Source organism: Sinocyclocheilus rhinocerous, unplaced genomic scaffold (genome assembly GCF_001515625.1).
Source record: "Sinocyclocheilus rhinocerous isolate Xijiao unplaced genomic scaffold, SAMN03320098_v1.1 scaffold1214, whole genome shotgun sequence".
Lineage (NCBI taxonomy): Eukaryota > Metazoa > Chordata > Actinopteri > Cypriniformes > Cyprinidae > Sinocyclocheilus > Sinocyclocheilus rhinocerous.
In genome coordinates this window covers 849706-864081 of record NW_015627891.1, presented here as the reverse complement: position 1 = coordinate 864081, position 14376 = coordinate 849706, and the positions used below count along the sequence as shown (strand labels likewise).

The 14376-nt window shown below is 35.4% G+C and overlaps 1 protein-coding gene across 1 annotated transcript in view; it reads left to right on the top strand.

Moving 5' to 3' along the window:
• Positions 1-5523: 5523 nt before the first annotated feature.
• The window catches only part of eys (eyes shut homolog), a 213990-nt gene continuing 205137 nt past the window's right edge, over positions 5524-14376 (top strand). The window contains exons 1-3 of the mRNA XM_016548212.1: positions 5524-5623; positions 12381-13232; positions 14226-14257. Of these exons, the coding sequence (XP_016403698.1) occupies positions 12470-13232; positions 14226-14257 (795 nt within the window). The 5' untranslated portion in view covers positions 5524-5623; positions 12381-12469. The remainder of the gene's footprint in view (positions 5624-12380; positions 13233-14225; positions 14258-14376) is intronic.

Genomic DNA, 14376 nt, shown 5'->3' with positions numbered 1-14376 from the left:
CTGTTATTCTCTTAATGAAATGTATAAAACTATTGCAGATAATAAGCTTGTGTTTCTAAGCATCCCTTATGGTTTAATTCTTGCCTTGTTTTGCCAGAATATGTATCTCAATCTGTCTCTATGGTTTTAAGTGATAATGAACCAAACATTTGAATACAATATCAGATATTTGAATATGTTCTGCATTAATTAACACTATAAACAAACAATGATAGCTTTTAATAAAAAAAATATGATATTAAATTAAATGTCACAGGATCTCAATTAGCGTGACAGCCTTAAACAGCATATTTGAGAAGATACATTTACACTTAATACCAATTAAGCTGTAAAACACCATAATCTGGGTTTCATCTTTCTCTTTCATCTGACCAACATAACACAGTAAATCTCTTTTGATATTTTGTCATAGAAATGGTATCTTGCGTTCACCACTATAGAAATGTACCCAACTATGACGACATCTGCTTCTAAGAACCCCAGAAATATGAAAGGTGTCCATTGTGCCAAAATAGTAATGTAGGGTTTTTTCACAATGCACTGCTACTTGCTGGAAAAAGTAGCTTGTCACTGGAAAAGCTACACTTTTTTTAACAAAAGCTGACCTACTGTCACCCTTCTGATAAATGCAGTAAGGTTAGTACTGCGTCGCTACTTCTAGTTAGTTACTCCCCAGCACTGTTGAGAATATACCAATATCCTTGTAGGCCTGACATTTAGCATGTGCCTCCATTCTAGCAGAGCCACGGTTCCTGGACTCTGATATGATGAAAAAGGTGGTAAGAGGCATTTTAAGGTCCAAATGATGATGCTAGTTTGAGGAGTCACATGGATAAATGTTTATTTTACACTCCTATACATTCTCATAAAGACACTTGAAGGTCAATATTTCTCTCTCTAATGAAGATTCCCTGTGCCGCAGGGATTAGAAATATGGGTAACGTTCAAAGCAAAAGGGCAACTCGTTAATCTAGCCTAAAACTGAAGGAAAACCCATAGTGCTAAAGCTGAGCATTGGCAAGTGCCCTAGAAATAAAGTTATTAATTTTTTTATATGCTCTGTAACACGGACCCCTCCCTCTTCGCTGGTTAAAAGATAGTTTGCAATCAGAAATGTTGTTTATCCCAGCGCTCCAATAAACAAACAAATGTGAACACGACTGCAAATAGCATGATCAAATAGAATACATAATCTCAATTTGGTCAAAAACAAATATTTACATCGTATAAACCCAGAGATGGTGTTTTCAAGTCACAGAGGAATAAAATGAGTTTCATCAAATTAATTGCCCAATCACTGACTGAATAAATTTGACACAGTTTACGTGTCATCCATTTATCCATTTCATTCATCCATGCATGAATTTCAGATATATTTCAAGATATTTAATTCTTTGAGGTGGCCCCAAATGTGCAGTAGAGCTTGTAATCACATTGCAACTGCATATGTGTATCTGGAAATCACATTCACTGGGTTTGAGGGGCATTTTCAAATAATCTGTAAATCACAATTCTAACAGTAGTGCTCCACTAAAATTTCCATCAAAGTAAAGTAAATTTGATAAAGAACTTACTTCTCGAAGTACAGTACGTTCTGTAGGTATGCAGGCATGTCATTGTCAGTGTGTGTGTGTGTATATATATATATATACTGTATACACACACACAGTGTCAGTAAACATATATACTATATATATACTGTATATATACTGTATAGACACAATTCTTTGAACTGTCATGGAAAGAAAAAATACTCTCCATTTAATTATTAAAAATAAAAGGAATCAGCTATGGTAAAACATTTGCTATAATATAACAAAATATTACTGATACATGTTGCAAAAATTTTTTTTTTGATTGGGTGCTTAACTCGGTTAGGCACACATGTGTTCTCTAGTTTTTATTGACATTCAGGGACAGGTTGCTGCTGAGCCCACATGCAATCAAAACCTTCACCTCGATTCTGTATGGAGCTTGATTATTTTCAGTTGCTAGTCCAATCACAGTAAACGTAATTACGCGATGTAATTATGCAGTTGCTGCTATAATTGGTTGATTAGTCATGTGTGAACGGTGAGTACTTTCTGGGGCACTTGGGGTGCCCAATGTTCACAGTCAGTTCAGTTGATAATTTGCTGATCTTCACAGGTTTGCTTGTTAATAAGTCCAGTTGCAGACAGAGTTGCTCAGTACTAGATGCCCAATAAGGGCATCCGGTTGTTTACAATACCAACAAAAGATTGGTTGTTATTGGGACTAGTCAATTTGGTCACTGCAGTAGAAGACAAAATTGACTAGTCCCGATAACAACCAATCTAATGTGTGTGGGAAAATATACAAATAATAATACTGAATAATATTAAAAGTTTGCTAGTGACAACCATCCTGTCCAACTTATAATGGCTGTTGAATGAAAACCGATGCAAGTTTAGATTAAATAGCATTGTAATGTATTTTGTGTGATGTCACAAAGTTATTTCTCTCAGTATCTGTATCCTTACAGATTGAATGGCTGGCATTAGTTAGAGCCTTATCCATAAAACAGAGACGTTTTTTTATTATTATTATTATTAGGGCATGACCTCAGTTAATGAATTTCTATTTTATTGAAGTAATCATTGTTAGGCTTAAGGTAGCATGAAGGTGATTGTTCAAAGGAGCAGACAGAGATGAAGGAGATTTTAAAAAAGACTAGAATTTAGGCAAATCCCATTACATTCATATCAGTCTTGATAAACAGAGTTTTCACAAGAATATTAGAAGTGCTAATAGAATGAAATCTGATTGCAAGCAGAAGCAATAATCACGGCGAGGCACACACCATGCATTTTGATTGTTAAAGCTACTTCATTTTTCCTCCCTGAAACAACCATGTAAAAATGGAATCATAGGAATGGAATCATATATGCCATGCGTGCAGTGGCTCATTTTAATGTTTTTTCAATGTCATTATTCATAAGAGAATTCTGAAAGTCAAACTTAAAGTTTGAATGTCATTTTAAAATCATACTCTTCTTTTAACCCATGAAAATAACAGTGAATATTATAAAAACAGATGCGATGGTAAAAGCCATCTTCTCTCCCCATTTTAACATTATGCATGCTCAGTATTATGCCTGTTCTAGATTCCAGGTACAGACAGCACCAATAAAAGATGATCACTTTTGACAAATAAACCAATGCACCTTTGCAGCTCTCTCTTAAACAACTCACACACTTACTTATAACCACTTTGTTACATCAAAATAAGACTTGAAATGGCCATAAAACATGATCGTTGGGAGTTTTTAGTGAGTAATCAGCTTAGTGAAATTTAAAGTAAATTTCAGTGTCTGTGACCAATATTAACCTAGCTTTGATGACTGATGATCAAAAAATAAAAAGAAAAAAAAAACAGTAAAAATTTAACTATTCAAAAGAATTGCTGAACATAAGTTCACAAATAAAATATATTGTTTAAATTGTTACTGCCTTGAGTTATTGTTTTGGAATAAATGTAAAATGCTTAAAACGTTAACTTGATTAGATTCATACTTGGCTTTAATAAATAGAATATTTATTACATTGTTAATGTAAAAAATAAAATAGTGTTTTTTTCTTTTCTGATAGTGTAAGTAATGTTTATTTAACCAAGAAAATGTGATTGGGACATGAATAAAAAAACACTTTGGCTAATCTACATTAAATAACTGACTAAAAAAAAAGTTATGACCAGTCTTAAAGAAAAAAAAAAAAGAAAAGAAAAAAGATGACTAACTTCTAACAAGTCAAAGCATTTTATGCAACCAACCCCTGAACCTATAACAGAACAATATAAACAACAATAAAGAGAGCTGATACTTCTATTGATTTTAAATTAAACTTAAAGCTGCAGTCCGTAACTTTTTTTGGTTAATAATGACCCGAAATCAATATTTGAGCAAGTATATAACCAGTCAGTGTTCAAAACTATCACCTTACTTTAGCCAGATTCACAACAGTTAGCTTATAATAATGTTTTCTAATTTGAGTGGTACGGGTAGGTTTTCGAGGGAAATTCGAGCATGGCACTGCGTCATTACATCATGTCTGTAAACAAAGAAGTTGTCCTGGCTACTAGGCTATTGTCACGGTGCACACACACGAGGAATGAGGAGACGCTGGAGAATACTTTAACAGGACTTTATTTGCATGAACCAAGGGAGACGAACTCAGGAAGACGTTTAACAGCGGACAGAGAACTAGGGACTGGGAACACTTTAAATACACACAGGCGGAGGGGATGATGAGACACACCTGGGAGCAATGAAACATAACTAGGGCATCTTATTTGGGTCATATTCCAAGACGTAGGCTAGAATCTGTGATTGCGAAGTACAGTAAATATCCACACCGGTGCGGTGACTGACTGCCACACACACATACTCTTCAGAACATTAGATTCATCCGCGCTGGAGCCGTGCCGACTCACAACCCACGCAAGCTAGATAATTCCGCACATAGCTGCAGTTCCAGGTTTTCAAACAGAGATGGCGACAAAGAGGCAAAACGTACGGACTGCAGCTTTAAATAAAACTATTTACATAGCCTTATAAATCCCCATTATTTGGAAACATTTACTGCCCAGGGAGCAGGACTGGTTAGATTCAATCAGAGCTCAGAAAAGTTTGACCTATTAAGCAATAAGAAGTATGGGAAACAATATTCTTCTAAAACTTGCCTCACAAAAGTACATTTGAATAAATATAACAACATTAAAGGGAAATGTCACATTACATGTTGTTCCAAACCTGTATAAATGTCTTACTTCTGTTGAACACAAAAGAAGATCTTTTAAAGAATGTTAGTAACCAAGCAGTTGTTGGGAGCCATTGACATGCGTAGTATTTTTTTCCATACATGGAAGTAAATGTGGATCAGCATCTTTTGTGTTCAACACAAGAAAGAAACTCATACAGGTTTGGAACAACGTAAATGATGACAGAAAAAAAGTTATGCACATCAGTATTTACATAAACGTATCATGGTATTACCAATATTCATGGTACCACCACATCATCACGAATTCATCATTTGAAAAAGTTTTAATACAGTAGCGTATGCTTTTCTGTTATATAATATTACCACAAATGTTTTTTGTTGTTGTTTTATATTTTTTGAGTTGGAGAAAGCATTTGCATTTCACAGCAAAGAGGTTTTAAAGGTCTAGCATCCTCTCATGCACAGAACCAATGAAAGTGCCGAGCAGATGCACCCTCGTGAGCGTCAGGTAACCATAGAAACAGTCTCAACTCATGCTGCTGATGCTGCAAAACCTCCGCCCACTGGCAAACATCACAATAAACACTCCAGTTTGTTACAACATAATTTGCATAAAATGCTTGCATGGATTTATTAACCTCTTCATGTCTGGCATTGGTCTGCAGCACGAACTTAAGCAGCAAGCACTTGTTGTTCTGGGAACAGACAATAATGAACAGATGGTGGCTTCAGTAGTCAGATTAAGCACACAAAGCCGTGACGGGACTGTGACAGTGAGGAAAAGATGTTAAACGAGTTTCAGTGCTTTGAATTCACCTGGAGAGCTTTTTGAAAACCCACGGGACAAACAAAATCCTTCCAGTCTGAAGTGGAACTTTGCAAAGTAAGTTAATGGCTTCTCAGTTGTATCTCTATTTTTGTCATGCCCATCACCTGGATTCTAGAAAAAGATTCATTCAGAGGTTTCATTTGATAGAGAAGATTTTTTTTTCATGTCATAATCGATGGCTGTGGGCTGGTAACAGCTTAAAATGTAAGTCATAAATTGAGAATAATACTTAAAATAGTCATCAGTATCATTTTGCGTCTTTACAGAGCACACAGTAGATTTATCAATACTGCGCTCATGTCGTATATTATATTTATAGAGCTGATGGGCTGTCAGTGGGAAAGATACAGTTGCTGAATTAACTGAAAAGCTCATATTCCTGGCCTTGGCCTTTTATTAAACATTTAATATGTGGGTCAATATTTTTGTGCAGGAAGTGACTTTACTGCCATAATTTCTTTAAAACAAAGAATTACATGGATTGGAGTCCTGAAGCATATGCTTACCCTCAACATTACTCCGGACAGAGTGTGAAAGCACAATAAATTCACAACTTTAAGTGTTTCAAGAAATGATTAACCATATATAAAAGCATTTGGATAATTGGATTCATTCAAAAATCGATACTGTGATCATATGAATAGCCATTAACAGCTACTTCATCATGTTCTCTTCAGAGCCTTTTTAACCTGCAATCTTTCTCTCATTCTTAAAGTCCAGGTAATGTTTTTGCTGATTCAGTCCCTTAAGAATGAAGGCTAAAGCAATATTCAGCTGCATGCTAATGTGGGGTGTGATTTTATGCTGGCTGAAAATGTTAAAATCACAGTTAAAGTTGAGCATCAGGTGGTAAAGAGTGCTCAGATATTGGCTTTTCTGGTGCTATCAAAATGTTGATAGCAATTTCTTTATGAACTGTCAGTCAAGATTTTGCAAATGGGTTTTTAAATGAACCCAGCATGTGATATTTTGCTCAAAACATTTCAGATATTGTACTATTATCCTAATACAGGCCTGTACAAAATGCCTATGCTTGCCAAGCATACCATCTGGATAAGAAGGCCAACATAAATTAACTACAATAGATCGCATACTGTATATTGAATTTAATAGACTTGTGTCAGAAACACTATTCATGTCTATCTCTAGTCAAAAGGTTACTACTCAGCTCTTAAGAACGGGTTTAGACTGCCAGTGCTACAAGGCTTTTCAAATAGCAGGTTAATCATGATTTAGCTTTGGGACTTTTGTGGCATCGATTCTTTCTAAGGCTTTTCTTTCTGGTTTGAGCACTGGACACAAATGGGAGCACTGAGGATTATTCAGAGCAGAGAAATGAGAACTGAATCTGAACAGTAATATTCTGATGAGAAGCTGAAGTAAATGTATTTATGAAGTAGTACTTAATCTATACCAATAATTCTCAATCCTGGTTCTGGAGGCCCCCCAATTCTGCACATCTTGTACGTCTCTCACCTGATTCAGCTCATCTGCTTCTTAGCAGAGCGCTCCATGTCCTAAAATGAGTGTCAAATATGGGAAACACGACTTAATTGAGAATCACTGAACTATACATTGACATTTATTCATTTAGGCTTTTACCCAAAGTGACTTACATAAGAGGAACATTACAAGCAATCTGTCATAGAACCAACAATATTTGCAGTATTCAAAGATAGGTTTAGTAAGAAATACAGTATTAAGAGTTGAAAAGAAAAAGCCTGTGCACCTCACTCAGAGTAAAAAAAATAAAGCAGGTAATCATGAGATAAAGTTAAATATAAGAAATAAGGTCACATTGTGAGACTTGTAGTTGTAATTTATGGGGGAAAATTCACATTTGCGAGGAGTAAAGATGTAATTATTAGGGGGAAAATCACTACATTGGGAGTGTCCCTAAAGTCATAATTATAATCATAATTATATTATAATTTTAAAAAAATCATGGAAAAAAAATACTTCAATACAACCTCAAGTACAGTGGTGAGTTTTATGTATATAGCTTAAACTATGATTTAAGAATAAAATAAAAGAGAATAACATTTCCAATGGAAGTGTATTATTTACATGTTTTTATTCCTGCATCATTTGTAGGTCTAGTTGTCTTTGACAATCTAGCTGTCTTTCTTAACATCGTGATGTGATGGACTGTTTAGGGCCTCTCTTTCGTAACTAATAAATGGTCTTGTAGGTCATGAGGGTCACTGAAGACGGTCTAGATGTGTCTATTGATTTGTTGTCTGTTTTGTGCATGTGTGAGCAGCTTCCTTGTTATCCAGGCTGAATGCTGAAGAGACATCATTGGCTGATCTGGCAGCCCATATTTGTAGGCCTTTTTGCAGCTCTTGTTCAATCAATCAGGTGAATTTTAATGGCTTCACATACTTTGGAGCAATAAATACATAAAATAAAATAAATACATAAATAAATAAAATAAAATTGTGCTTTTGCACTGCACTCTTTTGACACAGAAGTGCCCTTTTTTAGGTCTCCTTTTTCCTTCGGAAATAATTTTTCTAGAAATAACTAGCTTCTGATTGCGCTATGATGAACATCCCCACCTCCGGAGCGACTGGTCCAAGCTCCATAAAAAAAAAAAAATGCTTTTTGTACAGTGAGATAATATCTGTCCAAACAGATTAAGGATGTGTCCAACCAGTATGTCCGCGTCTTCGGCGAGAGACCCTGTGCTCTAATTAAAGTCACATACTTTTGGAGAAGATGAGGTCTTCGCATAATTACATTACACAGCAGTGGCTGTTAATTTCTGATGCACTTTGAAATGCCAAGGCTCGAAGGAACATAATTAGAAATCGGAAGTTGACCGATTTCTTTCAGTATCCATTACTTCATAGTCTTGCTTCAGTGTGTTGCCTCATGTGTGTGTGTGAGTCGCGGGAGCTGATGGCAGGGGGTGCTGGATATTTGTGGCGGTCAATGTGGATATTGTGGATGAGTTCTTCTGTGTCATCATGTTCTATTAGTTCTACAGCTTCAGTTTCGGAACTTTCACGCTTAGTAACACATACAGCTGTTCCCTCACCACAGTGCAACTGTGAAAAGGGACCCCTTTCAAACAGTGTCGCGTTCCGAACGTTGTTTAAGCAACATACACTGGTATTGCGGTATTTTAAAAATTCATATCATAACAAAAATAAACACCGGTATTCGGTATGAACCGGTAATATATTATTAACTGTATACTATATAATTTAACAAATTTTGTACAAACATTTTGTAATGATCTGTATATTGTGGAAAATGTTGGTACACTCTCATATTTATCAATGTAAAATTGATCATGTCTAAAATTAGAATCAGATGCATCAATTAGTAGAAGCAAGTGCAAATTGGTAGAATATCATTAAAGAAGAAGGCGACATCTTACATAAACCTATATATATATCTTGTTTGGGCATGATATGTAGCACTGAAGTATATGATACCATCATGCCAAGATCAAAGCAGCTGCCCGAGTCAATCAGAAGGAATGTTATTGAGACTTATGTGTCTTTAGGTTTCATGCCAAAGTGGCAAATACCAGGTAAATATAGGGGTGTCCTTATTTTTTCCACAGAGCACAACTGAACTGAAGACATTCTTGTTGTCTTGTTGAAGAAAATACTTCAAAGACATATTACCACTGTAATTTGTGAAATTATTAGGACTGTCAAAACCGCTATATTTCTGCCGTTCCGACAGCGCCATCTGCTGGCAGAGAATGAATTGAATGAGAACATCCACCAATGTTTTTATGCAGCAAACACCCAGTTGTAAATGTGAACTGGTAGATCGATAATAAGATAATGCATTATAAAAATCTAAACAATTAACCCAGTAAAATATAGTTAGATGTTATTTAATTAATATCATAATTTATTGATAATTGTTTAAATCAATATAATAATTGATACTTTGACATTTGATTCAATTTCTTAAAAATGGTTTAAAAAACTTGTTTTTGTGAAAACCTGTATCTGAATTCTTTATGCTCTATGTTGAGTATGGTTTCACTAATAATAAACATACATTTGCATAAATTTGCATCCATATTTGTCCATGCCCATGTTGATTAGAGTATTAAAAACTTGAAAAGTATTAATTTAAGGTACATTTAGAACAGATAAAAATGTGCGATTAAATTGTGGCTAATCACGAGTTAACTCATGACAATCATGCAATTAATCACGATTAAATATTTTAATCGATTGACAGCCCTAGAAATTATATTATCTTGACCCATCAATACTGCCCAAATAAACTTCCAGTATCAATATGCCCACATATATTGAAAAAAAAAAAAAAAAGGACAAAATATTTCATAGGGTGCACTTAATTTTTCCACGGCTTTACATTTAATTGCAATGTCCTGTCAGGTCAGATTAGTGGCTTCCATGCAAGGTTAAAAAATACCATATTAATTTCAAGAGATCTGGGTTTGTGATCAGATTTCTGTATGTATATGGCAACAACAATTATAGAGATAAGTGTTCCAAGACTGTAACAGCATATGTGAATTTATGTAGTTAGATAAGAGGTCTTAATATGTTGATTCTGATAGGTATGCTATTGACGTAATTTAGACCAATTTAGATAGACTGTAGATCCTATAATGGCAAATCAAAAGTGGAAATTGTCTGCCTATGGTAAGAGGCCATTCAAGTAATTTCTATGATTAAGCTACAGACATCAAGGCCTCTAGTGGCAGCTATTTGATCTACAATACAAGTGCTCTTTGTTATGTTAAAGGGGTCATGAACTGCCTTTGTTTTTTACTTTGTACTGTTCTCTGAGGTCCACTTATAATGTTATCAACATTTTTACATTTTTACATTTTTTGACCACATTAAACAATAAACAGTTACTCACACTTGTGTGGTGTGACATTACTGTCAGAACTAATATAGACGGTCTTTTAGTTTCAGTCTTTCTGAAAATCCTGCGCCTAATTGTGCTTTGTAAATGAATCTGCGGTAAAATGAAGTGAACAAAGGACCAAGTTCTCACTGACGCGGCACTGCACAGCGTCTTGTTGTCTTTAGAGCCATCTTTATTGTTTGATTTCTGCGTAGACCTGTGTTTGCCTCTCTCGTTATTTACACTACATGCGCGAATCGGTGGGCGGGGCTAAACAGGCAGTGCTGTAGAAGCAGGCATTGATCTTCTTCTGCTGAGATAGTGTTTAGCCACACTATTACGTCATAAAGTGTCACATTCCACAATCAGTCATTTTGGCAGATTGGCTTCAATATAAGCTGTTTTTAGACTAACAAGAAAGTTTTGAGTTCTGAAACTTACAGGATGTTTTTATAGTACAATGACCTCTTACATGTCAAAAGATCAAGGGAATTTTGATTTCTCAGTTCATGACCTAAGGGATATATCACAAAAACGGAAATTATGTTATTTACTCACCCTCCTGTTGTTCCAAACCTGTATGGCTTTCACTCTTCTGGGGATCATAAAAGAAGATATTTTGAGAAATGTCAAAACAATGGAAGTCATTGGTCACCAAAACTGTTTGGTTACAAACATTTTTTTATATATATTTTCCTGTGTTTCATAATTGTCATTGTTATCTCTTTAACAATTAAATGTTGTCAAAGATAACATTTTCCTGTAAAAAAAAAAAATTTAAATGAAGGCAAATGCAATTTCATTTCAGTCTACACAACGAAGAAAAGTGAGTGCAACACACCTGACAGAAACCTCAGTGACTATAACAAGTGGAGCAGCCAGTTACTGCCCTCCTTGCCACTCGTGGTGAGAGATTTGAGGGCAATGTTTCTTCCAGGCAAGCAGTCCAAGATTGAGAGCACACAGGAAAGGAGAGTCAAATGTGACTGCTCATTAGTTTGACTAGCCTCATGCAGGCAGGTAGAGCAGAGAGCTGGCCATTTTACTGAAGTTGATTCCCTGGGGGCAGAGCGATGCCAAGCTGTGGGAGAAATCCATGGTTCTGCAGGGTTGTGAAAGAACCCTGAAACTACATTTAAAGCTTGAGCCATTCAATGTATGTTATATTTGCTGAAGTTTTTCTTAATTTTCATTCTATGCACAAGTTCCTTATTTATCCAGTTTTACAACTAAAGTTGATGTTGTTTTATTCATCACAGGAGCTATATCTACAATTTAAAAGAATAACTCAACCAAAACTAACAATTATGTCATTATTTACTCACCCTCATGTTATTCCAAACATGTAAGCTCTAATTTTTTTCTGTGGAAGACAACAGTTGAAGACAGTTGACTTTTAAGAATTAAACTCCTGCCCATATAACAACAGTTCTCATCTGTATGTGACTTCATTCTGTTGAACTCACTTAACTGCATAGTTGGGTCCTGTTGTTCATTTGTAAACCTAATATTGTAAAAATGTACAGATTGCTTAGTTAAGGTTGTTTGCTGAATCTTTTAACTAATCATATTTTAGAGTTGTGAATGTGAGTTTGCAGTCTGTACTGAATGTGATAAGTTTTTTTTTTTAAAGGTCTTTCTATATGCTTGTTGTCATGATGTATAAAATATTGTTTCCTGGTCCAAATCTCTACTACAATTCAATTGAGAATACAACAGCTGTTTATGAGGACTATCTTTTATAACACAATCTTTTAAAAAAAACTCACAGTGTTACACTACAGTCTCCTGACTCATGGTGTTCCAGACACCACTACTAATCCTGTAGCACTATGTTACTATACATAAATTACGGTTTTTCAATTTTCAAAGTTGTAATCATGCAATTTTTGCAACATGCTACATTATTGCCTTGTACATATTTGCTTACAGAGATTTGCTTGTTTTCCTACAGAAACTACAGTTCAGAGTTCTAGAAAAGTTTCCGGCTGAAGAAATCAAGTGTCTAAATAAAAAATCAGTCAAGGTTGAGGAAAGACAAACATGAGAAACCCAGACCTAGTTATCATTGCCTTGCTGCTCAGCTGTGTAATAGATAGTACCGTCTACAGCCAGGTAACCTGCCGCAGAGCCACGACTCGTGAATGGTACACTCAGCCAAAGAACATCAGTGTGAGGTGGACCCTCATGGAGAACACCTGCAGCAGCTTGATCCAGTGCTGGAGTAGACAAACAGAAACAAATGGACACTTGTGGACAACTGGGCCATATTACTTTCCTCAGCTTTGCCCTCTGGAATTTCAACTTGGAGATGTGATGTTTGTTTCTGCTGACAGAACGCTGGAACAATATGGTATCCACCTAATTAATGTGTCCAAAGAGGAGTTTGAAAACTGCTTGATTTTAGAGCCACGAAAGGAGCAGTTGGTGTTTGCCAACAGTATTAATGGTACTTTGCAAGTGGAAACGAAATGGCTGAAGACCGGTATGAATTACTTCACTGTTGTTCATAGAGGCAGTAGTCATATGTGTAGACTTGGCCTACGCATTGCACTTCTGGTAAAGCCTCAGCACTGCCAGAGCTCACCTCTTCTTCGCCTGTGTTCGGGAAATGGTGAATGCAGAACTACATTTAAAGACGATTCATTTAGCTGTCAGTGCCACAAACACTTTTCAGGACTTTATTGTGAGAACATTGATGGATGCTATGAACAGCCATGCTTAAATGGAGGCACCTGTCTGAGCAAGAGAACAGCATACACAAATCTCCCACCTTACGAATGTCTTTGCCCCTCTCTGTTCACAGGTGAGGAACTTTGTTTACTTTGCCAAAAATAACATATGTCCGTTGTTTAATACACCTTTTGCATCTTAAAGGCATATTGCGACAAAAGTTAAATTATTAAATATGATGAAATACATAAACTTTCTATCAACCTTCAAACTTTCAACTTTTCTAAACTTGTCAATTTTCAAACTTTTAAAATTTGAATTTCAATTAATTTTATTTAAATTAATTTGAATGCTTCCCTACATTCAAATTGCAATTCTGATTTATGTTTGCTAACTCAAATCGAAGTCAGGAATTTAAAAGGCATTTTTAATAAAATTATGAATGGTGCACAATTCTACTGTTTATTTCCATTGAAAATGCCTTACTATAACCCGTAATTTTTGCTTTATTTTTAAAACTATTGACAAGGCGAAAATATTTTCTGTTGTAATAAACATTATGCCACAAATGCAGTCAACTGAGCTTAACGCAAGCTTAACATCCTTTTAATGCAGAGTCCATTATGAATCCATGCTGACCTTTCAATCATAATGGATGGGGGGATGTTTAATGGGTGTCCACCCACCTACAGAGAACAGCCTAGTTTCTTTGAAGATACATATTTATTATTTATCTGTCATAATTGCAAGTGTTCTACATTTAGCACTGTGCAATTATTTCAAAACCAGAGCCCCTATGGACCATTTATTTGAATAAGCATTTTTACAATTTTACCCCCACCCCCATCTCTTTAGTTCCCTAATCATTGTAATTATTCTCATATGTTTTCTGCCACCTGAAAGCATTCTTTAATTGCGTGATACTTTATAGTTTTCCTCCTCCTACCATTTAATTTTATTCTCCCTGTCTTGCTTGTCAATAAAATCGGCATCCAAATGTTGTTTAAATGTTGGTCTCTTGGTGAGCACCAAGGAGAGTAGAGTATTCAAAGTGGTGTAATGTTGTCATACTAGATAATGTGGTTTGTTTTTATGTCTGCTGAATAATTCATTGTACTTCTGTTAGAAGCACTGGAGGCATTCCTTAGAGACCGCTGGGTACCATGCTATCACAACTAGGCCAGTGTGATCTGAGTCAGATTAAAGCAGAGAACCGAAATTGATCACAGTTGGTAAATATATATATATATGTATGTATGTATATATATATATATATA